At 52.1% G+C, this 23,655-nt stretch overlaps 9 protein-coding genes across 9 annotated transcripts; 4 read left to right on the top strand and 5 right to left on the bottom strand.

Annotated features, from left to right (window-relative positions):
* Window positions 1-78: 78 nt before the first annotated feature.
* Window positions 79-3,545, top strand: HMPREF1120_05555 (forkhead transcription factor HCM1). Its single transcript, XM_009159736.1, has one exon. It carries the CDS (start codon window positions 874-876, stop codon window positions 3,058-3,060), a length of 2,187 nt encoding a protein of 728 aa, XP_009157984.1. The 5' UTR covers window positions 79-873; the 3' UTR covers window positions 3,061-3,545.
* Window positions 3,546-4,137: 592 nt separating this feature from the next.
* HMPREF1120_05554 (uncharacterized protein) lies at window positions 4,138-5,266 on the top strand (the record flags this gene model as incomplete). Its single annotated transcript, XM_009159735.1, has 3 exons — window positions 4,138-4,795; window positions 4,920-5,069; window positions 5,172-5,266. 3 exons carry the CDS (start codon window positions 4,138-4,140, stop codon window positions 5,264-5,266), a joined length of 903 nt encoding a protein of 300 aa, XP_009157983.1.
* A 770-nt stretch (window positions 5,267-6,036) lies between these two features.
* Window positions 6,037-7,931, top strand: HMPREF1120_05553 (seryl-tRNA synthetase; the record flags this gene model as incomplete). Its single annotated transcript, XM_009159734.1, has 6 exons — window positions 6,037-6,068; window positions 6,169-6,269; window positions 6,372-6,442; window positions 6,532-6,693; window positions 6,757-7,266; window positions 7,344-7,931. The coding sequence occupies 6 exons, from the start codon at window positions 6,037-6,039 to the stop codon at window positions 7,929-7,931; spliced, it is 1,464 nt and encodes a 487-aa protein (XP_009157982.1).
* A 379-nt stretch (window positions 7,932-8,310) lies between these two features.
* Window positions 8,311-9,704, top strand: HMPREF1120_05552 (40S ribosomal protein S1). Its single transcript, XM_009159733.1, has 2 exons — window positions 8,311-8,634; window positions 8,691-9,704. Exons 1-2 carry the CDS (start codon window positions 8,510-8,512, stop codon window positions 9,337-9,339), a joined length of 774 nt encoding a protein of 257 aa, XP_009157981.1. The 5' UTR covers window positions 8,311-8,509; the 3' UTR covers window positions 9,340-9,704.
* Window positions 9,705-9,966: 262 nt separating this feature from the next.
* HMPREF1120_05551 (alpha/beta hydrolase) lies at window positions 9,967-11,120 on the bottom strand (the record flags this gene model as incomplete). The annotated part of the gene is made up of 2 exons (XM_009159732.1): window positions 9,967-10,768; window positions 10,915-11,120. 2 exons carry the CDS (start codon window positions 11,118-11,120, stop codon window positions 9,967-9,969), a joined length of 1,008 nt encoding a protein of 335 aa, XP_009157980.1.
* Window positions 11,121-11,568: 448 nt separating this feature from the next.
* Window positions 11,569-13,335, bottom strand: HMPREF1120_05550 (tryptophanyl-tRNA synthetase; the record flags this gene model as incomplete). The annotated part of the gene is made up of 5 exons (XM_009159731.1): window positions 11,569-12,284; window positions 12,349-12,485; window positions 12,547-12,662; window positions 12,730-12,810; window positions 12,874-13,335. 5 exons carry the CDS (start codon window positions 13,333-13,335, stop codon window positions 11,569-11,571), a joined length of 1,512 nt encoding a protein of 503 aa, XP_009157979.1.
* Window positions 13,336-13,601: 266 nt separating this feature from the next.
* On the bottom strand, window positions 13,602-16,618 carry HMPREF1120_05549 (choline dehydrogenase). The gene is made up of 12 exons (XM_009159730.1): window positions 16,253-16,618; window positions 15,849-16,142; window positions 15,698-15,743; window positions 15,419-15,623; window positions 15,144-15,350; window positions 14,961-15,085; window positions 14,844-14,899; window positions 14,576-14,789; window positions 14,463-14,502; window positions 14,184-14,408; window positions 13,902-14,124; window positions 13,602-13,846 (listed from the first exon to the last, which is right to left on the bottom strand). Exons 1-12 carry the CDS (start codon window positions 16,300-16,302, stop codon window positions 13,744-13,746), a joined length of 1,788 nt encoding a protein of 595 aa, XP_009157978.1. The 5' UTR covers window positions 16,303-16,618; the 3' UTR covers window positions 13,602-13,743.
* Window positions 16,619-17,425: 807 nt separating this feature from the next.
* On the bottom strand, window positions 17,426-19,901 carry HMPREF1120_05548 (GTP-binding protein rhb1). Its single transcript, XM_009159729.1, has 4 exons — window positions 19,148-19,901; window positions 18,820-18,959; window positions 18,584-18,712; window positions 17,426-18,492 (listed from the first exon to the last, which is right to left on the bottom strand). Exons 1-4 carry the CDS (start codon window positions 19,200-19,202, stop codon window positions 18,250-18,252), a joined length of 567 nt encoding a protein of 188 aa, XP_009157977.1. The 5' UTR covers window positions 19,203-19,901; the 3' UTR covers window positions 17,426-18,249.
* A 245-nt stretch (window positions 19,902-20,146) lies between these two features.
* On the bottom strand, window positions 20,147-23,633 carry HMPREF1120_05547 (uncharacterized protein). Its single transcript, XM_009159728.1, has 2 exons — window positions 20,850-23,633; window positions 20,147-20,784 (listed from the first exon to the last, which is right to left on the bottom strand). The coding sequence occupies exons 1-2, from the start codon at window positions 23,289-23,291 to the stop codon at window positions 20,512-20,514; spliced, it is 2,715 nt and encodes a 904-aa protein (XP_009157976.1). The 5' UTR covers window positions 23,292-23,633; the 3' UTR covers window positions 20,147-20,511.
* Between the last annotated feature and the right edge of the window lie 22 nt (window positions 23,634-23,655).

Here is a 23,655-nt window from a genome sequence, read left to right as displayed (position 1 = left end):
AATAATGCTAGTAGTACTGATGGCAGCAGGCCGGCAGAGCTGAGGCGTCGTACTACTGCGAGTAGCAGTTGAATGGCAGCCAAATCGCAAATGCTAGAGCCTGAGTACCACTGGCACGGCACTGCATCGCGTCACCATTCCTTCTCTGCCCACAATTCCACTGCGAGTCTCCTGCTAAAACCGGCGACTACTGCACAGTGCGCTGCAGTGTGAGCGCCTGCGACCAAAGAGACTTTTCCTACTCGTCGCTCCTCTTTAAACCTGCATTTCGCCCACCCACACAGGCACTGGCACACTCTCCTCCACGCCCACCATCTCACGGCGCTGCATCACCCTGCCACTGCAGTGTCCAACGCCCACCTCGTGTACCTGTTACTTTCCAACCCATCCAAGTAAACAGTAAACAACACCTTCTCACCTCTATCTTCTATATTCCATGGCTCACCTTTCTCAATAGCCTGCGTCCGCCAATTCGAACGGTTACCCTCTATTCCAATCGACGGTTCAGCATCTCATACCTCGCCGGCCTGCGCATACCCATCCGCCCCTCGATACGGTCCACCATCGTCTGGATCCCACCTCCGTCTTCCCGCACAGACACGTCCATATTTTCTCCTAGTTTCGACACTGTTCACCACTGACATCCATCAAATCTCTCCTTGCCTTGGGCCAGCTCCAGACTGCTCTAAGATTCAATCTGCAGTCAGTGGCTGTGGGATCCATTACGCCGCACCCGCCGATCCAGCCTGAACGGCACACTTGCTTCCAACCCTCAAATTTGGTTCATGGGCTCTACCATTCTCGTTTTCACGCGACTTCTTTGATAAAACCGTTTTCTTCGGTATCTCTGAACACTCTGCACTCGTCGTCGCCATGGCTTCGACGCGTCAACACCAGTTTGTTCAGATCTACCAAGATCCAATGCCGCTCCCGTCCAACATGTCTCCCACCCATAAGCCGCGGCCGCAACTACAACCCTCAGCAATGCCTCTACAGCCGCTACGAAACCCTCCAGCTCACCCCGAAGTCATCTTGAACGCTCCAATGCCTCCACAACACCAGATTTCTCCCTTGAAGAGCCATCCCCTATCGCCACCAAAGCCCAATTATGGCAATCTCAATTACATTCCTATCCCTCCGCCTCCCTTACCTGCAAATATGTACACCGATTCTCCAGCAAAGAGGCCAGCCATGCCCACCAACCAACAATATCGACACGCTCAAATGATGCAGCAACAACCGCTCTTCACCACCTTCAATAGCAACTTCGATGCCTTTGAACAAGAGAACTATGCGGTCCCCAGCATGCCGGACAACTTCGTCGACTTCCCGGAGCCCTCGTACATTCGCAAGCAGCCGCTCAAGAGATCGTACTCGGACGCGCAAGTGTGCAATGACAGGCCATTGAAGAAGGCCCGTCAGGATCAAGATGCGGTTACACATCTTCCAGAGCCTCACGAGATGCCGCCAATTGAGGATGATGGCAACAAGCCTGCATACAGCTACGCTCAGATGATTGGGATGGCCATCTTGCGAGCTCCGAACCGCCGCCTCACCCTCGCACAGATTTACGAGTGGATTTCCAACACCTTCGCATACTACCGAGAAGACACCAAGCAGAGCTGGCACAACAGCATCCGGCACAACTTGTCGTTGCACAAGGCATTCAAGAAACAAGAAAGACCTAAAGGCGACGCCGGCAAGGGGAGCTACTGGGTCATTGAGCCCGGAATGGAGGCACAGTTCATCAAGGACAAAAACCGGCGTGGTACCAATATGCCACACATGACCATCAACGCAGGGGTGATGCGCCCAGAGGCTCCTAAGGCAGTCCATCCCCAGCCGCTATCCGATGCGTTGGTCCCCAACCCTTTTATCGTCCAGTCAACTGAGCCTCCCCGGCCACAGACAGCTCCGGCCCTCCCAGAGTTGTCTTCAGATGCGACATTGCCCGCTTCAGACCCTGCCCTCAACGAACAAGAGACCGCGGAGCCCGAGGAGCATGCGCTTCCTGCCCAACCCAAGTCATCACCTCCCGATGCGATCAACTCGTCGCCGCCGGTGGTTGCCCCGACCCATCATCGCCATATTTCTTCGCCTACCGCACGAATGCAACGACCAGCGTCAACTCACCGGCAAAAGCGGTCTTTGTCCAAGATGGATGATAGTGGCTATTTCTCTTCCATTGAGTCTTCTGTTCTCCGTCCGAACAAGAACGCTGTTGTCCTCACTTCGGAATTGGACATTGAACCAATGAGAAGAAATCGAGGTCGTGCCGAGGAAGAAATTGCTCGCATCAGAGGTTCTTCCCTCGATTTGACACCCAGCCGGGCAAGATTCCGCAATGCCAACACAGAGACTGCTGCGCACACTTCGTCGCCCGTTCGGGTCAGTCCGGCCACCCGAAGAAATCCTGTGACGCCTCCGGTAGTCTTCAAAAAGCCAATGCGCCCACCACCTTCCATCTCCCCCAACACGCAACTTCATCTCCACCGGAAAGCGATGCGTGACTTTGCCAACTCGCCGATCAAGAGCTTCGGACTACTGCAGGGCGAAGCGGAAACTTACAGTCCTCTTAAGTGGTCGACGTTGGCCTCTTCGGTTCCCGAGGAGTTTGAAATCTTCTCGGATCCCGCCATTGGTCTAACTCCTGCCACTCCGGCGTTTGCCTCGTCTCCTCTGAAAATGTCGGCTGGTAGGCCCACATTAGGACGTGCAACCACAACTGCAGGTGTACTCAGTGACATGATGGGGACATCCCACAAGCTGAATACAAAGACACCGACCCGGACATCCCTACTTAAAGCTGGCGTGCGGGCCTCATTTACTGGATCCCCATTGAAAGGATCCATGACCAACACCACGATGACCGATGAACAGAATGACCTATTTGATTTCAATTCCTTTGAAAATGACGCTTCTGATAATGAAGAGGGCGTTGATATTCTCAAGGGCTTTGAGAAGATCGGCGGTCCTCCAACCCAAGCTACTGGCCCAGCGCCTGCTGGGCATATCCGTCGCCCTTCGTTGGGTGGACGCAGTTTTACTTCACGTTTTTGACCACGTATTTGGTATACGAGTGCCACATTGGCACTGCTTTTGGCCATTGCTGCTTTGTCTTGGTTACAAGAAGACGACTTGTTTAATGATCTTCTGTGAGCAGATCATGCCAGGCATTGGAAATCCGAGACGATTGGCGCTCACCAGGCCTTAGGTTTTCCTTTGCCAGCAACCTATCCTTCTTGATTCATTCCGCCAGCAACAACGACTGGCTTATGATGAGAAGTGCTAATGATTCTCTTATCTTTGGGCTTAGCTCTGTTTGGCGACGGCTTTGGTTTCAAAGCTTTTATGACGACGATATGGGACTGTATGACTGATATTAATGGCAGCCGTTATTACTGGAGAGGAACATTGCTCCTGGGGGATTAGATAGTTTGTGCAGCAATGCATTGATTGTGCCCCGACTCGTACCCCGTTCTAAGCTAAGTTTAAGATGTCCAGGTTGGAAACCTCATGCCTGATTATGCGGGTACATTATCGTTATTCTTACATGAGAATGAATATTGGTTTCCACCATGGCCAAGTGTGAATCTAGATGCCACGAGGTTAAGTTGAGGTCCGTAGAGATGCGACGAGGCTGCGATAGTGAACACGTGACCAGCCAAGTGCGACCAATTTTGTCGCGTTCAATTGAACCCCGAAGTTTGGTTGCTTCCAACGATCCAACGGCCACAACTCTCCGCCTGGACATTTGATCGACCACCCTTGGACTGTCTGCGAGCTTCAGTACAAACCGTAACCGAAAGCGAGCGTTCAGTACCTCCGTTGCTGGTTGGGAGAGCACCCGCCGCTGTCGGGCACTGTCTTGAAGATGTCCACCCCACGTTGTGTTCGCATAGCTATTGAAGCATGCCGGCCTTGCAGGGTATGGCAGCCTTCTTGCTCAAGCCCAGCAACAGATTTTGTTACGCTGTGATCTTCTCCAATGAGTCGGTGCTAACGTGTTTTTGTTTGCAGACATCCACGCTTTCGTTGCGGACCCGGCTGTCGCAGCCTCCCAGTCAGTGTACCAGAGGGATTTCTTCGAGTGTGCCCAAATGTCTTCCGCAGCACGACATCACAGCGGGGTTCCCCATGCCTGAACTCGGGTCAAAGAAAATCCCAGATCTGTCGGAGACCGAGAAGGAAGAGACGCCCTCGACGGCACAAGCTCCCAGTCCCTCGAAAGAGACACCACGGCCGAATGTCACGGCTGCTAAACAATCACAACCACAATCACAATCACACAAGGCTACTAAGTCTCCAGAGGGGAAAGTAGCCACGATGGTTTCCCAATCTTTACAATCAGCTTCGCAGGCGGCGGAAGCCGCGGCAACGGACGCAGAAGCCTCGTCGACGCCGAACGTTCCCCCGAACGTGCTCGCCGCCTACCGTACCCCAATGCGTCACCCGCTAACGCACGGCATCCCCGTGGCTGAGCTTCAGCTGCGCAGCTATAGCGTACGTAATCTGGAATTCTATGCCGACTTCGCCGTCCGGGCTGCATACTACTTGGGTCTACCGTGTACTGGACCCGCGCCGCTACCGCGCAAGAGAGAGAGATGGACGGTTCTGAAATCCAACTTTGCACACAAAAAGGCCCAGGAAAATTTTGAAAGAATAACGATGAAACGTCTGGTCACTGTGTACGACGGTCAGCCGGAAGTGGTGGAGATTTGGTTGGCATTCCTGCGCAAATGGCAGTTCTACGGGGTGGGCATGAAGGCCAATGTGTGGCAGTGGGAGCAAGTCGGTATGTTTACGCCTATTCGCGATCAAGTCTCTTTTCTGTTTGCCGTGGATGTTGCTTTGCTCCCGGCATTCGGAAATGCCTTGTCTGTCCATTGAGTACTAATCATCTTCATGTGCACTTTTAGACGTGGCGGGCAAAATGGACCGCGACTTTGCTGCGCTCGAGAAACATCTCGACGAGAAATTGCGTCTGTTTGGCTTCAACAAATCGTCCGCGGACAAGAACGATCTCCTCCGCCTTATGGCCAAGCAAGGTCATCGACAGGTTGGCGTTGGTATGTCTGAGGTTAGAGAGAAGTCGAGAACCACAAGCGACCCTTTTTAAGGGAATTCCCTTCTGGCTAAGCGATTGCAGCCGCACAGGCTACATTTTGCAGAGGTCGAGACAGGCATGATGTTCCGAGCGCTTCGAATATGTCCGGCCTCGAAAGCCAGCTTCGTCTCCTTCATCGAGCGAATCACCGCCGATTGAGACGGCAACTTTTGCCGTGCTGGATGAGCAATCTTCCGCTGAATCGCCTCCGGTCTGCGGCTCTCTGGCTTGCTTGCCATACCGATCTCGATTGTGTTGGTTCGGACTAAGTGTCGAAAAGATAGGGCAAGCACTTGCTACTTCCTGGTGGCTTTGCATTCAAAGCTGTGGTTCGGCAGTCTTTCTCACACGATCCACTGGCCAGCCCTGGTTTGTAATGCTATAAACACCATCAGGGCAACACAGGCTTGAGCAGTATGAAAGGATGCGAGGTTGGGTAGAGCAAAGTCTGTCCTAGAGTGTGCGGCGTTGATATCAGGATCGATTGGAAAATTATTAGCATTGTCAACCCGTTTGACGGCATTGTAAGGTATGGGCAATAAGTCGCTATGACAAGTCTCAACATGGGAGGCACAACAGGGGCAAAATCCTTATTGAACGTGCATTGGCTGGGACTGAACGTCGAAGGTCATGCACCTCAGGCTGTAGTATAAGTTTATAACTGCCAGGGGTATATCGTTGAACCAAATCAGGGGTGCGCGAGTCATTACTCCTGTCAAATTATTCCGGTTGAAACACGAAGTTTGTGGTGGATCGCGATTGTGACTGTACAACTACATGTAAATAATATGCCCGCCGCAGTTCAGGCTTAAAGAACGCTCCACACTGCACGCAAGGCTCTATACTCACCTTTGAGTTGTTCGCGACCACCCGGGTTTGGCCTTTCTCTTCCGTTTCCCTCACATAGAGCCTGTATTGCCACTGCCATAATGATTGAGGTGCAAGATCTCATTGTCTCACGGTGAGGAACCCAAATCTGGCCGAGTGCTTTCTTTCAAAGACCATTCGGCTCGTGGCATTTCACTCAAGCGCACAATTGCTAATCCTACCACGGGTTACAGAGGGGGAGATCCCAAAAAGGTGATTGAAAGTCTGCAGAAGAGATACGCGCCTACGGAGATCGTCGACGAAGTCATTGCTTTGTGGAATGACGCCTACCAGAGTCAGTCCGGCCACTTGTCGCAGTTGACAACCTCGACATATTCCTCTTCCTTCGCCCGCAAGATGATCTACGATACTGACACGAACTCGAACGGGATTGCAGCACGGTACAAGGCGACGCAGTTCGGCGCAAAGATCAACGCGGTGCAGAAAGAGATTGGCAAACTGAAGAAGGTTGGTGACAGCAGCACCACAGGCTTTGCGTTCTACGCGGTTTCATTCTCCCCGGTGTTAGAAGCTGACGGGATTTTTGATACGACCAGGCCAAACAAGATGCAGACCACTTGCTGAAAGAGAAGGCCGAACTCGAGAAACAGAAAAAGGCGACCGAAGATGAGGCGACCGAGAAGGAAAAGCTGAGAGACAAAAAGTGCAAATTGATTGGCAACTATGTCCATGAGTCGGTCCCGGTCAATGATAACGAGGTGGGAACATGATCTGAAAACAAAGGCACCGAATGTCACTCACTCACAATTTGTTGCGGCTAGGACTTCAACGAGGTGATCAAGCGCTGGGCCCCCGAGGGCGTTAAGGTCGAGAAGAGGGACTGTCTTTCCCACCACGAAGTCATGACTCGGGCAGATGTCTACGATGGCGAACGGGGCGTCAAGCTGGTCGGACATCGAGGTTATTTTCTGCGGAAATGGGGTGTCCTTCTCAACCAGGCCCTCATCAACTACGGTCTGCATTTCCTGGTGGGCCGAGGCTACGATCCGATTCAACCGCCCTACTTCATGAAGGCTGAATACATGGCCAAGACGGCCCAGCTGGAACAGTTCGACGAAGAGCTGTACAAGGTCGTCGAGGGCGCCGATGCCGAAGACAAGTACCTCATTGCCACTTCGGAGCAGCCCTTGTCCGCCATGTTCGCCGACGAATGGCTGACTGAGAAGGACTTGCCGATGAAGTTCGCAGGCTACAGCTCCTGTTTCAGAAAAGAAGCGGGCTCGCACGGCCGAGATGCTTGGGGCTTGTTCCGGATACACCAGTTCGAAAAGGTATTGGCTCCTCCCCTCTCAAGCAAAACAGTCGTCACATGAACATGTTTACTGACTGGTGCGTTTTTTGCTCTTAGATCGAGCAATTTCTCTTCGTCAAGCCCGAGGAATCGTGGCAAGCTCTCGAAGATATGCGAGAAACGGCAGAGGCGTTCTATCAGTCGCTCGGTTTGCCGTACCGAGTCGTCGTGATCGTTTCAGGGGCATTGAACAACGCCGCAGCAAAGAAATATGATCTGGAAGCCTGGTTCCCTTACCAGGGCGAGTACAAGGAGCTGGTCTCGTGCTCAAACTGTACAGACTACCAGACTCGCGAACTTGAGATCCGGTACGGACAGAAGAAAGGGGCCATTGATGCCAGGAAGTCGTATGTCCACGCTCTGAACGGTACATTGTGCGCCACGGAACGCACACTATGCTGTCTACTGGAGAACTATCAGAAGGAGGACGGATTCGAGGTCCCAGAGGCTTTGAGACCCTACATGCCGCCGGGCACACCGGACATCATCCCTTACACCAAGGAACTGCCCAAGGAGTCGACTTCGGTCAAGGCCAAGCAGCAACCAAAGCCAAAGGCTGATGGTGGTGCTCCTGAAGGTGGGCCGAAGCTCAACATGCCGGCAGCTGAAAATGTCGCTGACAAGATGAAGGACATGAAGGTTTGAAGACATAGAGTGCAGTGAACTACATACGATAAGTACGTAGCAAAAAACACACATGATGAAGCAAACTTTTGGGGTCCTTGGTGAGTAAGCCTGCATCCGTTTTATGGACGAGAGGCTGCTCTTTTCTGCACGAGTAAAGCGCCCAGGTTCAAAGAGAGGTGGCCTTGACCCTTCATGCGTAGGCGAACATCATGATCGAACCCTTATTCCCCTGCCATATTCACTCCAGCAAACGAAGGCGTGGGATGATGAACTTTAGATACATCCTATGCACTACTCGTGTATCCGGCTGTGGTGTTCGGTTGCGCATCTAACGGCAAAGCGCCGCCGTACAGCTTAAAATGCGCTTGGGAGTCGACCGATCCACAATACTAGCAAGTGGGCCGCCAAGATTCACACAGAACGAGGCACGACCAAAATTCAGGTGCGCTTTCCTAATTCGTCGCCATAGTCAAGTTCAAGTTTCGCACCCTTCTCTTCTTCAATTTCAACTTCCGTCCCTTTGAGTTCGACACCTCCGGCCCCTCGAGTTCGACATCTACCGTTTGCATCAGTTCACACGAGGACAGATCGCAAACATGGCTGTCGGCAAGAACAAGCGTCTCAGTAAATCGAAGAAGGGTACGAAGAAGAGGACCCAAGATCCCTTCACCCGGAAGGACTGGTACAGCATCGCGGCCCCTTCGACTTTCAACACGAGAGAGTAAGTTGAGGATGAAGAATCTAGAAGAGAATACAAGGCGCTGATATTTTGAAAAGTGTCGGCAAGACCCTGGTCAACCGCTCGACTGGTTTGAAGTCGGCCAACGATGCACTCAAAGGACGGATCATCGAAGTCAGCTTGGCTGACTTGCAGAACGACGAAGACCACTCTTTCCGCAAGGTCAAACTGAGAGTGGACGAGGTCCAGGGCAAGAAGTGCCTGACCAACTTCCACGGACTCGACTTCACCTCGGACAAGCTGCGCTCGCTTGTGCGCAAGTGGCAGACCTTGATCGAGGCCAACGTTACCGTCAAGACCACTGACGACTACTTGATCCGCCTGTTCGCCATTGCCTTCACCAAGCGCCGCCCCAACCAGATCAAGAAGACCACATACGCCCAATCGTCGCAGATCCGCGCCATTCGCAAGAAGATGACCGACATCATCCAACGTGAGGCCACCTCCGTCACTCTCGCCCAACTCACCGGCAAGCTCATCCCCGAGGTCATTGGCCGCGAGATCGAGAAGACCACCCAGGGCATCTACCCGCTCCAGAACGTCCACATCCGCAAGGTCAAGCTGTTGAAGGCACCCAAGTTCGATCTCGGCGCTCTGCTCGCCCTCCACGGCGAGAGCGGTGAGAACGATGCTGGCCAGAAGGTCGAGAGGGAATTCAAGGAGCCTGCGCCTTTGGAGAGCGTTTAGATTTGATAATGGTTAGGCTTGCTGGTTGATGGGTGTGGTTTGTTATGATGCAAACCTGGACATTCATGGGTGCACAAAACAAAGGTTGAAGGAGAAGTCGATGGCCCCTGCTTCTGAGGAGACACAAGCACTTCCAGAGCAGATCAACTCCGGCGCAGTGGAGGAAGCTCACGGCATGGAGATCGATGTTGGCCAGTCTTCCGCTGGCTGTTTTCTGTGAGATGCCTCATGGCGGTGATCAAAAAAGATACATCATCGGCCTGGGCATGGGTTATGCTAGTTGATCATAATCAAGCCTGGGCCATAGCATAGCATGTTACCAAAACACCCAAATTGAACGTTTGAATGAAAAAGATGTGCTCTCATTGGTGTGCCTATCTCTATCGCCTTTGACTGCGTGGACATTTTCTATGTAATCTACATGTACATGGTAAGGGCTTTAGTGTAGGCTTGTTCTCCCCATCCAAGATTCCCTTGTGCCGCCTATCATAGTACTTTTTCGCCTCCCAGAACATATGCGCATGTCGTTCTTCACAAGAATCGTCGCTTAACTAGACTCGAGGCTTGCAACCGCGGGCTTTGTATTTTAGTTGGCATCAGATACCAGTTGTGGGCTGGACTTTTACCTCATGATCTCGACCTCTCTTTTTCCTTCTCGTCGACGACTCTGCCGATCCACTCGACAACGCCGGCGCGGAATTCCTCAAACTTCTCACTCATGACCCAATGGCCACAATCAAACTCGAGAAGTTCGAACTGGGGGAAGAAGCGGCCGATCAAGGGCAACATCTCGTCGGCGACGTAATGCGACCTTGTGCCTCTGACGACCAAGGTGGGACCCTCGTAGCGAGTCTGGTCGGGATCCTTGAAAGGGAAATCGGCCATGGCCGGCAAGGCCTTTGCAAGGGTATGCAAGGGGATTCTGAACTTGAGTTCAGTTTTCTGGGCGTGACGATGAGGATGGTCGGCTGGGCCGCGTTGGTGTGGGCCTGTGGAGGAAGTAGTTGTTGTGGCGGGCTTCTTGACCAAGTTGGTCAACAAGAACTGGCGGATGGCCAGGTCGGGCTCATACTTGGCCAGGATCTTGTCGGCCTCGCTTTGTTTCGTGATGGGTGGCCGGTGGTCCTCGACCTCGCGCATAGCCTTGACGTACATGCCAAAATCGGATTTGAGGGCCGCGTCGACGGGCGCGTTGTCCACGGGGATCAAGGCCGAGTACTTGTCCGGCGACCGCAGGGCCATTGTCATGGCCACCTTGGCGCCCATTGAATGCCCGATCAGCGTGGGTCGTGAAATGTTGTGCTTTGCCACAAAGTGTTCCACGTCCTCTGCCATCGATGGGTAGTCGTGCACCGGCGAGTGCGGGCTGTCGCCGTGGTTGCGTAGGTCGATCGTGTATACGGGTCGAGAGAGGTCTTTGGCTAGCGCTCTGCAGGTGGTATGGTCGTTAGTTTGGATTGTACTTCTTTATGGCCAGGAGGACAGCATAGTGGGTGGATAGGAGAAGGGATTGGGTAACATGTTTCGTGTCCCGGTTTCATGGTGTGCAGTGGTTCTCTTTTGGTGGCTCCTTACTTACTCAGCGTACGGTTGTTCCTCTGCGATCCGAACAGGCCGTGCATCACGATGATCGCCGGCCCTGCAATGGACGACTTATCCGGCGGATCGTGGCGGTGGAAAGCCAGCTCGACTACATCGCGTCGTATGCTACTGCTCGAGAACGTCCGGCGCGTCACGCTCGAGGACACCGCTTGAAAAGCCCGGATGCGCGGGATGTGCATTTCGGCCGCGACAGAAAGGGAGACACAAAGGATGAGAGAGGCAAGGAGTGAGAAACAGAGGTGAGAATCGGAAGGTTCAATCCCCCAGTATTATTATACAACATCCAAGCCCTCTAGGTAGCCGGGGCGTATGTTGCAAGCTTTTGGGTATACATATAGCACAGACAAAGAAGCTGCTGGTTGGTAAATCGGTAAATTCCACCGCAGTTCAAGTTGCGAGTCAGGCTGCTTGGCGACCAATGACGTCGTCTCTCAGCCTCGCAGTTGCTTAGGTAATAACCTCAGCCTTGTCCTGGACCAACAATACACATGCAGCTGCTAACGTATGGCCAGAACATCCAAACCACGTACCAGGTGTGCAAGCCCTTTTTTATTCTTTTCGCAACTGAATGGCGAAAGACTGGGTGTAACACCGTTCTGGCTTTGTCTTTAACTCGCTCACTGAGGTTCAACTATTCTCCGTTGCAGGGTGGTCGCCGTCGATATGTCGTCGATCCTCTGCTCGATCCACTTTCTGATCACTTGGGACATGCCGGATGGGAACATAGCCGTCGGCCGATATATGACGGATAGGAACGCCTTCATATTTGTCCGGGCTGAACGAGGTCGGATCCCATTCTTCAAATTCTTCCTCCTTCGCCGCCCTCTCCGGACGATCACCTGCCTCTTTCTGCTCGCGCGGTTTTGCCTTCCAGGGTAGAGCCAAGGTCTGCAATCCCAGAGCTTGCTTGACATCCTGGAGGGTCTTTCGGGATCTCTCCCGCGCCTTGTAAGCACCCTGGAAGACTTCGTCGTGCAGCGTATAGTTATTGGGCTGCATCAACTCCAGGAAGTTGTCACGGATGCCATCGAGAGCGGTGACGATCTCTGCCGCCACCTTTTCCTTGAATGCACGCATGCTCACATTCCCTATATCCTTGGCAATATGTACCGAAGGCTGCTGTGATTGCGTGACATGTTTCAGTATTTCTATCAGGTTAGACACTCCGGGCCGGCGTTCCGGATCGAAGGAAATGCCGGGTTCGGAGTCGGTCACGGCTCCTCTGATTTTGGCATGGATTTCCTCCTCGCTGTCGGTAATGAGGATGCGTGATTTGGGGTCAGGATCCGACTTGGACATCTTTTGGGTCGGTCGTTTCAGAGACATGATCCGTTTGGCAGGAGCTGAGTGCATGATGGTGTAAGCTAAAAAATCAAGCCGGAAAATATCCACAGAGCCAGAACCTACATAACACAGGCCAAGGGATTCTGAACACAGCCTGGCCAGAGCCTGATCTTCGAACGCGAGAGTTGAAACTGCGAGCTAAGGCGCGAGTAAACTCAATATGTTGTAGTTGATCTTCCCCTACCGGAACCATGGAGGCACTGGAATCCTGGTGATCAGCGATATTTTGCACGACAGCTCGTCTCCCCCTCAAAGACTTACCGGTACAGCAGAATGTCGGCTGCCTGCAGCACTGGATATGAGAACAGACCAAGTTTAAGCTTGGCCGTAGCCTCATCACTCATTAAACTGGCAGAATCCGGGAGGTCTAGCTTGCTCTACAAATCCAGATCAGTACAGGTCTGGTCGAAATCCCACTGATAGGTCGGGGGAGATCGCACTCACCTTCCACTGTGTCATTCGAGACAAATAGCCGGTCGATGCAATGGTGCTGAGAATCCACATCAACTCCGCATGGCACCATACCTAGTTTAAACTCCTGTGAGGGATTGCGCATGAAGAAGACCGATCACAGAGACAGGTACATACGTCGGACTGGAAAAAGACAGTCGTCTCCTTGGTGTTTTGGATGCCCATTGCCAGGAGCGAGGCAAAGGATTCTTTTCTCAGACGTAATCTCTCTTCAAACGGCATGTCCACACCTGTCAAGGAATGCAAATCCACGACTGAGAAGAATTGTTCGGGCTCATATTTATCGGAAAACTGCGGATCGCTGGATTGGTCGTGCAATCGTTTCCATTGTCGCAGAGCTCCCAGATAGTTTCCCAGATGTGGCACACCCGTAGGCTGAATCCCGGAAAAGACTCGTCGTGTCTTGTGTACCGGCACCCGCTCATTGACTGACATCTTCTCCTCGCGCCAGCCTTCGTCGTCGTCCTGTTCTTGACGCCATGATTCGTTCGCACGGCGAAGGCTGTGGCTAAACCCCCGTTTCTGGATTTTATGCGATGCAAAGGACCTCAACAACACGCGATGGTATCTTGAGGGCATCGCATCGAACTTGAAAATGAGTGTACACGTACACAACGTACGCAATAGCGTCTATTATAATAAACAGGGACTATTAAAGCAACGGTTCTAAGAAGATGCTCGCATGGATCGAGTGTTGAAAGGTGAAGTGGAACTGTCCGCAAAATGTCAAAAGACCGAAAATACTTGCCAAGTCATGTCATTTATAGCGCGGCAACTATCGGAAAAGGACTGTCAGACCACGCATGTCCCAGCCTTTGCCGAAAGGAAACTCCCTTCCTTGAAGTGGAAAAACGAAATTCATTCTTTGGAACATCGACAAGCAGCTAACTTCAAGTCTACCTTGGAAATCACCGATACAATTTGGCTGCCTATAAGCTAGCTATAGCCGATGCCGGGACCCGAAATGGTGGCTCTGATACACTGGCCTTACAACCGGCTGGATATGGGCTGGATCTGCTCAGCCTTGCCCAAAGCACCTAGGTGCCAGGCCTCCTTTAGCAGGTCTGCAGCCTTCTCCCCTATTCCATACCTGCAATGCAGCCAGTCAGTACAGTACGACATGAGGGACGCCAATATAGACTTACGCAGGCATTTGGGTGTGACCGCCATGTAAAGTCGGCATCACACTGCAGTCGGCCACTCGGAGGCCCTGGACTCCTCTCACCCGGAGCTTTTCGTCGAGGACGGCCAATTTATCATCGGACCGTCCCATTTTACACGTCCCAGCAGCGTGATAACACGTCGTTGCGTGCTGTTTGACATATGGAACCCACTCTTCCCGGGTGTTGGCAGCATGATGTGTCAGACCTTGACCCAGGTTAGTTAAATTTCAGGTGGTGGTTGTTGTGGCCTCAAGGGACACTTACGTGGAGGCCATGACCCTTTAACGATATCTTTCGTCCCGGCTCCTTGCATCACAATCTCATTGCCGAGCCTGCAGCCCTCGCTCAGGACCAGCAGGTCAAGCGGATCGGACAGGTAATTGCAATCAATAACAGGGTTCTCCAGTGGGTCTTTTGACTTCAGTGTCACTGTTCCTCTCGAACGTGGGGAAAACAGTTCGGTAATCATTGCAAAGGCATGCTTTTTGTCTGCCAACTGTCAGTTTTCGAAAGGTGAAATTGCCATCAATGGATAGTCCTCACCGATGGGGAAGTCGTCATATTGCTTAGGGCCACCATACAACTTTCGAAGGTATCGAAGGTCAGCGCCTGATCATCTTGTCCACAACACAGCTCGCATGGGTGAATATACATACCTCAGTGGTGAAGAACTCAACATTGGGCTGATTTGGGGTCAATTCCATCGGGTCACGACCGGGCCTCCTTTTCGCATTCCTCCAAAGGGGCTCGTTCTTCAACCGATCATCGAGTCTGGCATAGCCGAACGCGCCAAATGGAAAAGTCGAAAATACACCTTCCTTTTTATCTTTGTACAACATATATGAAGTCATTTCAGAATCTCCATGGTACCTGTTGGCCAAGTCAGCGTTGCGAGTCAAACACTCGAGTCAAAACATCGCATACACCAAGGCGTCGTTGGTCAATCCTTCTTTCTCAGTCTCATAAAAGGCAAAAACGATCTAATCGGTCGCACAGTCAGCCGGTGGGAGCTACTAGGGAAGCAAGCATGTTTATTCGTACCAAGTGGTCGAGCAGATTTTTGCCGACACCAGGAGAGTCAACAAGACACCTGATGCCCAACTGCTCCAATTCGGCCTTGGGACCTATTCCGGAGCGCAGAAGAATGGCCGGGGAACAATATGCTCCTACAAAGAGTCAATCAGAGAGAGGAAAGCAAAAGGAATTATGCGCCTCAGAAGTTACCTGCGGAAATGACAATCTCCTTTCTCGCCTTGACAACTCGTGGGGTCCCAGACTTATCGACCAGAGTCACGCTCGTGGCCTGTAGTTGACCATTTCGACGCTCATAGTTGACCTTGGCCACCGTCGTCTCCACGATGATGTCGATATTGTCTCTGTGACGGGCATTTGTCACAAAGTCGGCCGCAGTGGTTCGGACGCCTTTGTAATCTTTTTGTCGAAAGTCATGTCAGCGCGCAAATCCCTCAGCTAACAGAAGAAGCCTTTTTGTTTCTTACGAGTTCGAGGAACATGGCCGCAACCATGGGCAACGGTGCCAGTGCTGAACATGTCATGGTTCAACGGCAGTCCTTTGGATTGCATGGACTCGAGGAGCAGCTGTGATATGGGTGCCAGGTCGTGGGGTTCGGTATGGAGCGGTCCATTGTAGCCATGGGCTTTTTCGTCGGCTTGAAACCACGGCTTTTTGTGGAATGTCTCGGACTAACGACGTTCAGTGGTTAGCACAACCAAAACGCCGCACACTCCAATACTCGTGGTTGGTTAACGACACTCACCTTGCGCATATAGGCAAACATATCCTCGCCGGACCATCCTGGCAGACTAGAAGAGACGTCCGTCAGCGACCCATGCACACTTTCATTCGAACCCCTCGGGACCCGATCAAACGATGTCGGCAGCTCATGCATGGACTGTGTAGGTACTTACTTCCAATCATCAAAGTCCTGTTTACAACCACGAATGCACAGGGTGCCATTGACACCACTAGAGCCGCCTAAAAACTTGCCTCGACTGAGCTTGACGCGTCTGCCGTCGACGCCACCCATCGGCTCCGTGACCAGGTTCCAGTCGGTCTCCGAGTCAAAGTTCTTGGACCACCCGCCGACCATGTGGACGTTCTCGAGGTCTTTGTTGTGCGGTCCGGCCTCGACCAGCAGGATTCGCGCATTGGTGTCTTCGGCCAATCGACCTGCTACGACACATCCGGAGGTCCCTGCGCCGCTGTTTGCCAACAAGAATCAGAATCAGCTCTCTGCTTTCTTCTCAAACCCAACTACGCAGAAAGAAAGGGGTCGTCCTCCAGAACCAAAAGATGCTGGCTAGGTACTTACCAGATGATGAAGTCGTATTCATCCTGCAGAGCCAGTCGACCTGAAGACATGATTAGTGAAGTAACAACGGCAGCAGCACCGTTCTATTCTCTTCTCCTCCCAGAGAACACCGACACCTCAATGGATGGATGGCTGAATGGATGATTGGGTTGTCTGGATTGGTCTCGGTCCTGAAACAACAGAAGAGATTGAGATTGATGGAGATATTGTCTCTGGTAATTAGGGGATATTGTCCGAGGTTCAGTATGTACCAGGAAGGTAGGTCCTAGTATTTATTGGAGCGGCCTGTTTCCGATACTTCTCTATATCCACAGCGGTATATATACTGTACGATAACATGGACGTCTCTCAGCTTCCTCCTTGTCGGCACCGCCGACTCAGCTACTAGCAGTGGCTGACTACAACTTACTAACTTTTAAGTCTACTACTCACTACCCGCAAACCGGTCTCGAAGGAGATGGAGCTGACCGAGGGGAGGTGTCGTACCAGGGCCCTTTCCCTCCTCCCCCCAGTAGTGGTGTGGCACCCCCCGGCTGGGGATGCCAGTAGTGGGTGCGCATCTCGCCCGCGCGCACCGCACACTTTCCGAGGCTCTCGACCTCTCAGCAGCTCTTCACTGTTTACAGACCCGGATAAGGGCCCAAAAGATTGGAGGTTATTGGGCCACGGCCGCCACAGAGGGTTCCCTAGGCTGAGGTGGCCCTATATGCAACGTTGTACCCCCGCAAAGAGTCTCCCCGGACCCGGGACCCGGGGCAAAAGTGCGGAATCATTTCCTAGTACAACTAACCACATTGTACAATTGTACCGCACGGCACCCGGAGCGATTGTAACGTCGTCTACCTACATAGTGTGCCTAGGTACCGTAGTTTCGGTCCTGTCCCTCTTTCATCATTCAAGTCGTCGATACCATTTTTGAGGACCTCAAAAGATGGCACGTACTGTATGTATGCCAATGATTAACCGGCCCGGGATGCTGGTACAATACTTTACTAGTAGGTACTACTACCGTGGCACCAGTAGGGATACGGGAAATAGATAGCTCGAATGATGTTTCGACCAGACATGTCTAGAAGTTAGCCCAAGCGAGTCCGTCGACACGACTCAAGAGTCCATATTTTTGCAAACATGATGGAGACAAATAAACTTGGCGAACCGTAGACGAGAACAAGATTGGAAGCATCTGAATATGCTGACTTGATTTGCCGCACTGTTACAGTTTAGAGCATAAGGTATATAGGATGGGGTGATTTGCGAGGCCTGAGACGACCGGCACGACTCGACACACTGGCATCAGGACAGGACAGGACAGTGCCAGTCCAATCCGATCCGATCCAATTCGAATCCACTCCAACCCATATCCAGATCCAATCTCCAAGATACAATACTAGTATATGTATCCCGCATTATCTCCGTGACAAGAATGAAAAAACTGTCTATCCCTTGGACCTATCCATCGCACGCATATCCCAGCATATCCTGAAAGCCAGCGAAACATGAAACATCAGACATAGACATATCTCCAGTGGGATGAGATGCGATACGTTGCCCCCTCCGTGCGGCCAACACCCAAAACAGATATCCACATGTTCAATATTGAACGGCATCAGCGACAAGGCTTGTACATGACCCAGACATACTATGAGTGTGCGGCCATATGTTCTTTCTTCATGACATCATCTTTCCGTCTCTTCAGGTTGTCGTTTTGATGTCTTGCTTGCTTTCTTTCTTTTTCTCAGTCATTTCCCTTTGGCTTGACTTCGTTCTGTTTCCGAACTGGTTGCTGGTGTCTCGATCATCGAGTTGTTCTTCTCGAAATTTCCGGTCTGTCCCTGGTATCACATCCGCATTAATCGACCCATGACCAAACATGTGCCTAAGATAAGTCATTTGCAGAGAAAGGCGCAGGTGCCGGCCATGTCGCATTGGTATGGCAATGCCATGATACAAGGCCGTTTGCCGTCTCACCCCGTTTTGTTGTTTTCCAGGCTTCAGCTTCACATGACCGCACACTTGCCGCCACCAGCAGGCTTATCGGGTTCTTGGGACTTTTCAATCTCGGCAATCATCATCTCAAAGGCCTTTGCGACATTGATGTTGTTTCTGGCACTCGTCTCGATCCAACCGCAGTGAAGTTCCTCGCCGAGCTTCTGGCCTTCCTCCGGCGAGACTTTGCGTTGCTTTTTGGCGTCCACGTCGCTTTTGTTGCCGACGATCATGATGGGGACGGAATCTGCGCCCTGAACAGAGTACCAAAGGGGTTAGCGGGCGACGTCGACTCGGAGAAAAGAGAATATTGCGCTGTTGTGGTCCCGGGGAACTTGAACGTACAAGATGATTCAACAACTTATCCCTGATAATCCTAACCATTTCAAACGACTGCCTCGACGCGACCGAATACACAATCAAGTAGCCGTGGATGCCAATATATAGCTTCGAGTTCATCAGACTGTATTCATCCTATTCCCATGAAAATATCGTCAGCTCCGAGTCGCTCTCCCAACCGCTTCAGCTTCTTTTGTGACCAATCGATTTATCTTTCTTTCTCGGTGTATGGAATCCCTCACCTGTCCTGCGGTATCAATGATTTCAGTCAGATACGTCTGACCCTTGTAGACGATCTCATGGCTAAACGTGTTCTCGATGGTAGGATAGTAGCTCTCGACGAAATGGCCTTCGCAATATTGCACCGTGAGGGACGATTTGCCTAGATACAAATAGGGCAATGTCAGCTTCCACTTTCCAACGCACTGCAGTCTGATCCGCACTGAGAAGTCCGTCCTCAGTGCATTACGGTTACGTCTCTGCTCTCCGTCTTTAAGCCCAGCCAACCTGTCGGCCCAAAGACCAAATGTCCAAGCACATTAAACAGTTCCAAGGGATGAAAACACCCACCAACCGAACGACTGCCCAGGATGGCAATCTTCCGCTGCTTGACCGTAGGAGCCATGCTTGGGAAATGTATGTATCACTTAAAGTGTTTCTGGGTCCGCGAGTCCCGGTCGGTCGCGGTCCGGTGGCAGCGCAGCGCAGTTCAGCGCAGTTGTTCTCGGAGCGCAGGCAAGTGGAACGGAAGGAATTAGATGCTGTTACTGTTTTAACTTTCAGGGCTCTGTCGCGTCGTCGTCGTCGCCGTTCAGGGAACCGAGCCGAGGCCGTCAAAGGGAAAGCAGAGTAGTAGCCGTACAGGAGCAGTTGTTGTAGATGGTGATGGTGATTTTTCACCTGTTGGTTTCAAGTTTGGCGGGGAGGTTCAAGGTCAAGTTCAAGTTTCTTTGGCATGTGGTCTTCCCTCCCGGCCGAAATGGAGGGAGCAAGGATGGAATCGCTGATGTAAATGACGGACTGACAGCGACTAGCAATACAGTAAGGATACTACTGTACCCAGCAGTAGCAGTAGAGCAGAATAGCAGGTACCAAAAGCGACGAGAGAAATTAATAGTGGCATTTGGCGGTCGAATGGGTATCACGAATGTCTGGAAAAGTCACTAGAACGCAAACCCACGGGCCACTGGCCGTCTAAAGCCTTGCCATGTTCCCGGACGCGTGTTGGTGCCAGTGACGCTCATGGTATTGCTCGCAGCTGTCTTCTAGAACCGAAGCAGAAAGTTGTATGTAACGAGAATTGAGGCGACTGGTCGGATCTGGGGTCAAGGGAGACTACTGCGTATAGTGCTCTAACAACGATACTTTACCCAGGTACGGTAGTATTCATGTTAACAATAAGGTGATCTGGCAAGCAGTTCGAGTTGTGTCCCATCTTTGGGAACAGCGCAGCGGAGGTGCAGCGTATAAGAGTCGTAGGCCACCGCTGCATTCAGTATATATACGAGTTTGTGTCCAATCCAAGTGCCCTTGGAACACTGGCATTGGATATGAGTCAATCACGTCTCCCTGATCCTTACGCGCAGCTCCATCCTGAACGGAGTTAATTGGTGAGAGGCACTCTAGACTACTAGGTACCGACATAGGTACTGTAGGTATGCATGTTAAGGTAGGTACGGATGGCCCTTCTAGTCCCGAATACCGCTGTCCTGGCGATGAGACCACTGGCACTGACCGATTGCCCGGTATCTCGTACCAGGTATAAAGACCTGTGAACAGCTCAAATCATTCGATTGTATCCCATCTAGCAACTATGTCAAGGGTATCGTGCCTGTTTGTATGCAATCCCATCCAACCTCGACATGTCCAACCTTCATTGACCCAAGACGCCATGCCATAATTCAATCATTGCCGCGTGGCCATTGTCTTTTCCTTCATGTCATCTCGTCATGCTTGATAGTCTCGAGAACCATGGTGAACCGGTTGGTAAATCCTGATGGAGATCCTCCATCTTTGGCCAGAGCAGCCTCAACCGTCTGCAAGTGCTGGAGAAAAGTATCGGCCTGGGTAAATAGCTCGCTCAACCCCTTCCCTGTAATGGTTTGTGAAATCCGCTGGCGAGCCTTCGTATTGAGACATAAGGTGCAGAGCAGTGCTGCGATATATCCAAAAGCGACCAACACATGCGTCTGCTGCATAGTCATGGCCTGCCATTCACCCGTTAGCGGATCATGTCCCTTATGCATCATCCAACCCAGCGTTAGGTACTTACCTCGGATGTTTGGTCAACGTGGCTGTTGAAGATATCGACCAACCGATCAACCAGGCTTTTGCCAGACGTGTCCTCGCACAGCATCTGCTCCCGCGCCGTATCAGCACCTTCGGTAAGATTCAACAGACAACCCAACGCAAGAATCACCGAATCAAGCTGGGCAGCATCGTATTCTTCCTCTCTAGCAGCAAGCCCGGCCAAAGTCGAGAAGCGGTCCTCAACCGCAGCGAACACTGTGGTTATTAGTTGCTGCGTCGTGAATGCTTGACAGACTTTGGGTTCGTCATTGCTGAGCGTCACAACAAGGCGGAGGCATGACTGTTCCAGAAGCGGCTGGCTCTGGCGAGTCCGTCTAAGAATACTTGCCATAGCATCCCCAAGTTCGGCAATACGCGCGCTCGACAGACCCGATTCGAGCGACTGGTGATTCGAGCTGGCGATTTCCAAGATCGATAAAGATTGCTGGACGGTCTCGGATCGAGCTTCTACTTCTTTGTGCCTTTGCAGCTCTGCCTCACTCTTCACCAGGGTGCGAACAACCGCGTCAAGGAGTGCACGGGGAAGTTGAGGAATAGCTTCCTGTTGCCTGACCAGACTTCGGAGAAGACTGTCCAGCGACCGAACAAAGATAGCCTGGACCGAGCTAGATCGCTCCTCGTTTTCGGCCAGCTTCTGATCGAAGTCTACCACATCCCTCACAAGTGACTTGGACAGGTTCTGGCTTCTGTCCCGTGCAACGTGAGACAGCGACCTGCTTTCCGAAATGAGACGCAAAGGCAGTCGAGCAAGCGCATTCCAGATCAGCAAGCAACTCTTGGGAGATGAGGACTCGGCAGACGACATTTTCTGCAGTATTAGGGCCATCAGCGTCGCGCTCACGTCGTCTAGCTTGTCCCTTGCGCAGTCGAGAAAGCGAACAAAGATGCCCGAATCTTGAAAATGGCGGCAAAATGTCGAATCCACCAGTTTACTGTTGAGTTGCATGAGCGCCTGTATACGCAATGACTTCGAGTCCGCCTCAATGTCCTCCACAATCGTCTGTAGATCAAGGTCGAACTTGGTGATGGCGCCGCCGCGCCGCAATTCATGTATACTTTTGATTTGGGCGAAATCGTCATCGTCACTATCCTCATTAACAAAATCCATCTGAGATCCGAGATCAGTAAATGAGCGTTGAGAAAAGTAGTCTTGCTGCGATGAGGGCTGGCTGAGGGATGTTGCGTGGCTTTCCAAGCTGTCGACCATGTCGCTCAAATATGACCGTTGCCTCGCGTAAGTCGCCCGCGGACGGCCCAGCGGTGCAATATTGGGCTTTCCCAGGGGCGCCGTCTCAGCCCGTACCAATGGAGGAACTGCACCCGCTCTGCCGGGAGAGCTTGTGCCACTAACCGGCTGACTGGAGGCTTGTTTAGGCGTACGCTTGGACTGGAGGGAGCTCTTAGAGGCCGATTTGGCCGGAGTCCGAGAGGTAGGGGCGTCCAACCTATCTACCAGCCGTTTGCGTGTCCGTACAGACGGGTAACTTGTCTGGTCCACATCTGCCATTTCCTCGTCATCCGACGATATCTGCAAGTCTTGAGGATGTGCATCCGAGGTCAATCTGAGAGCGGTCATCTGAAGGTCAGATGGGCTTGGTGAATCAATGCTGCCATCTTCCGAAGCAAGTCGCCTTCTCTTTGGAGTGCTTTGACGTGATACCAAGTTCGTGCTCAAGTCATCCGAAACTTGTGCTGAGGAATCACTCCCAACACGTAAGCCCTTATTGGCGGCTTTCTTTGACATGGCCAATGACCCTGAGGGCGCTCCTCGTGTAGTTAGTGGCTTCCCTGGTGTTGGCGCGGACGCTTTGACAGTTGGCTTCATCTTAGAAATCTGACTCTTTGGTTTCGGTGCCGGACTTGCTTCCAGCGGTATCGCCTGCCCTCTGAGCACCTCGTCGGCTTCGCCCTGTTTTCGCGCCACCCTATTATGATCACCTGACTGAGTCCTGAACAATGATCCTTTGTCAAGCGTCTTCAAACTGGTGCCAACCGTTGGAATTGTCATTGTAGATCCAGCCTTCCGTTTCTTCAACGGTCGTTTCGCCCCTTGAGGCCTCGAGGAGTCGTCATCAGAGGTCTGGATCTCGAAGAGGGCCGAGGGCGACTTTTCTCGCGATGATGAACGCGCTGAGGTATTTGTACTAGTCGTGACAACGTTGCTCTTCTCCTCGAAACCCCCCAAAATGTATCTTGTCGTGCTGGTAGCCACGGTATCCCGTTTCACTCGCGGTGTCAGGGCATGACTAGAGCGCGGTTGAGGTTGGCCCAAGGAACTGAGGGTGGACGACGCGGTTGTAGATTGGCTCGACTCATTGCCAATGCCGAAGATATCATGAACGAGTATCTTCCTGTTTGCTTTGCCATAGGTGTTCAGTTTTCGACGCGCGCCTGGAAACTCCATGGTTGTTGATGGTGCAGGACTCCTCTCTTTGGTTCCATGCGCGATCTAGTTAAGGGAGATTCGCAGTGGCATTTTCGTTGGCAGCGGAGACGTAGGAGGAGCCCCGACCCGGAGAAGTCGCGAGGCTGAGAGGGCTCGTCCCGCGCGAGTATTGCAGTTGGATTGTCTTGATACTTATATAGGTTGTTGAAGACCTGGTGACGGTTCGCAGTTTCACCTTAAGTTGGGACCATGCAGTGAATGCGAATGTGAATGATCAATGAATGTTGAGAGTTGGAGAGTCAGTTACACGACCCATAACAACCAGGACGATGGCTCATGCAGGGTGATGTCAAGCATAAGACGCTCGGCGCGGCGGTAAACA

The sequence above is a fragment of the Exophiala dermatitidis genome, assembly GCF_000230625.1.
Source record: "Exophiala dermatitidis NIH/UT8656 unplaced genomic scaffold supercont1.4, whole genome shotgun sequence".
NCBI classification, from domain to species: Eukaryota; Fungi; Ascomycota; class Eurotiomycetes; order Chaetothyriales; family Herpotrichiellaceae; genus Exophiala; species Exophiala dermatitidis.
This window is presented reverse-complemented; position numbering and strand designations above follow the sequence as displayed.

What these genes read in the sequence shown, in the direction of transcription:
- HMPREF1120_05549 (XM_009159730.1), bottom strand. Translation starts at nt 16,302, where the DNA reads ATGTCTTCAGGTCGACTGGCTCTGCAGGATGAATACGACTTCATCATC. An exon ending in GAATACGACTTCATCATCTG is followed by an intron (nt 16,143 to 16,252) that starts GTAAGTACCTAG and finishes GTTGGCAAACAG; the next exon opens with CGGCGCAGGGACCTCCGGAT. An exon ending in GGAGATTGTCATTTCCGCAG is followed by an intron (nt 15,086 to 15,143) that starts GTAACTTCTGAG and finishes GACTCTTTGTAG; the next exon opens with GAGCATATTGTTCCCCGGCC.
- HMPREF1120_05555 (XM_009159736.1), top strand. Translation starts at nt 874, where the DNA reads ATGGCTTCGACGCGTCAACACCAGTTTGTTCAGATCTACCAAGATCCA.
- HMPREF1120_05547 (XM_009159728.1), bottom strand. Translation starts at nt 23,291, where the DNA reads ATGGAGTTTCCAGGCGCGCGTCGAAAACTGAACACCTATGGCAAAGCA. An exon ending in ACGTTGACCAAACATCCGAG is followed by an intron (nt 20,785 to 20,849) that starts GTAAGTACCTAA and finishes GGTGAATGGCAG; the next exon opens with GCCATGACTATGCAGCAGAC.
- HMPREF1120_05552 (XM_009159733.1), top strand. Translation starts at nt 8,510, where the DNA reads ATGGCTGTCGGCAAGAACAAGCGTCTCAGTAAATCGAAGAAGGGTACG. An exon ending in TCGACTTTCAACACGAGAGA is followed by an intron (nt 8,635 to 8,690) that starts GTAAGTTGAGGA and finishes TATTTTGAAAAG; the next exon opens with TGTCGGCAAGACCCTGGTCA.
- HMPREF1120_05548 (XM_009159729.1), bottom strand. Translation starts at nt 19,202, where the DNA reads ATGGCTCCTACGGTCAAGCAGCGGAAGATTGCCATCCTGGGCAGTCGT. An exon ending in CCTGGGCAGTCGTTCGGTTG is followed by an intron (nt 18,960 to 19,147) that starts GTGGGTGTTTTC and finishes ATTTGTATCTAG; the next exon opens with GCAAATCGTCCCTCACGGTG. An exon ending in ATAAGTTGTTGAATCATCTT is followed by an intron (nt 18,493 to 18,583) that starts GTACGTTCAAGT and finishes TACTCTGTTCAG; the next exon opens with GGCGCAGATTCCGTCCCCAT.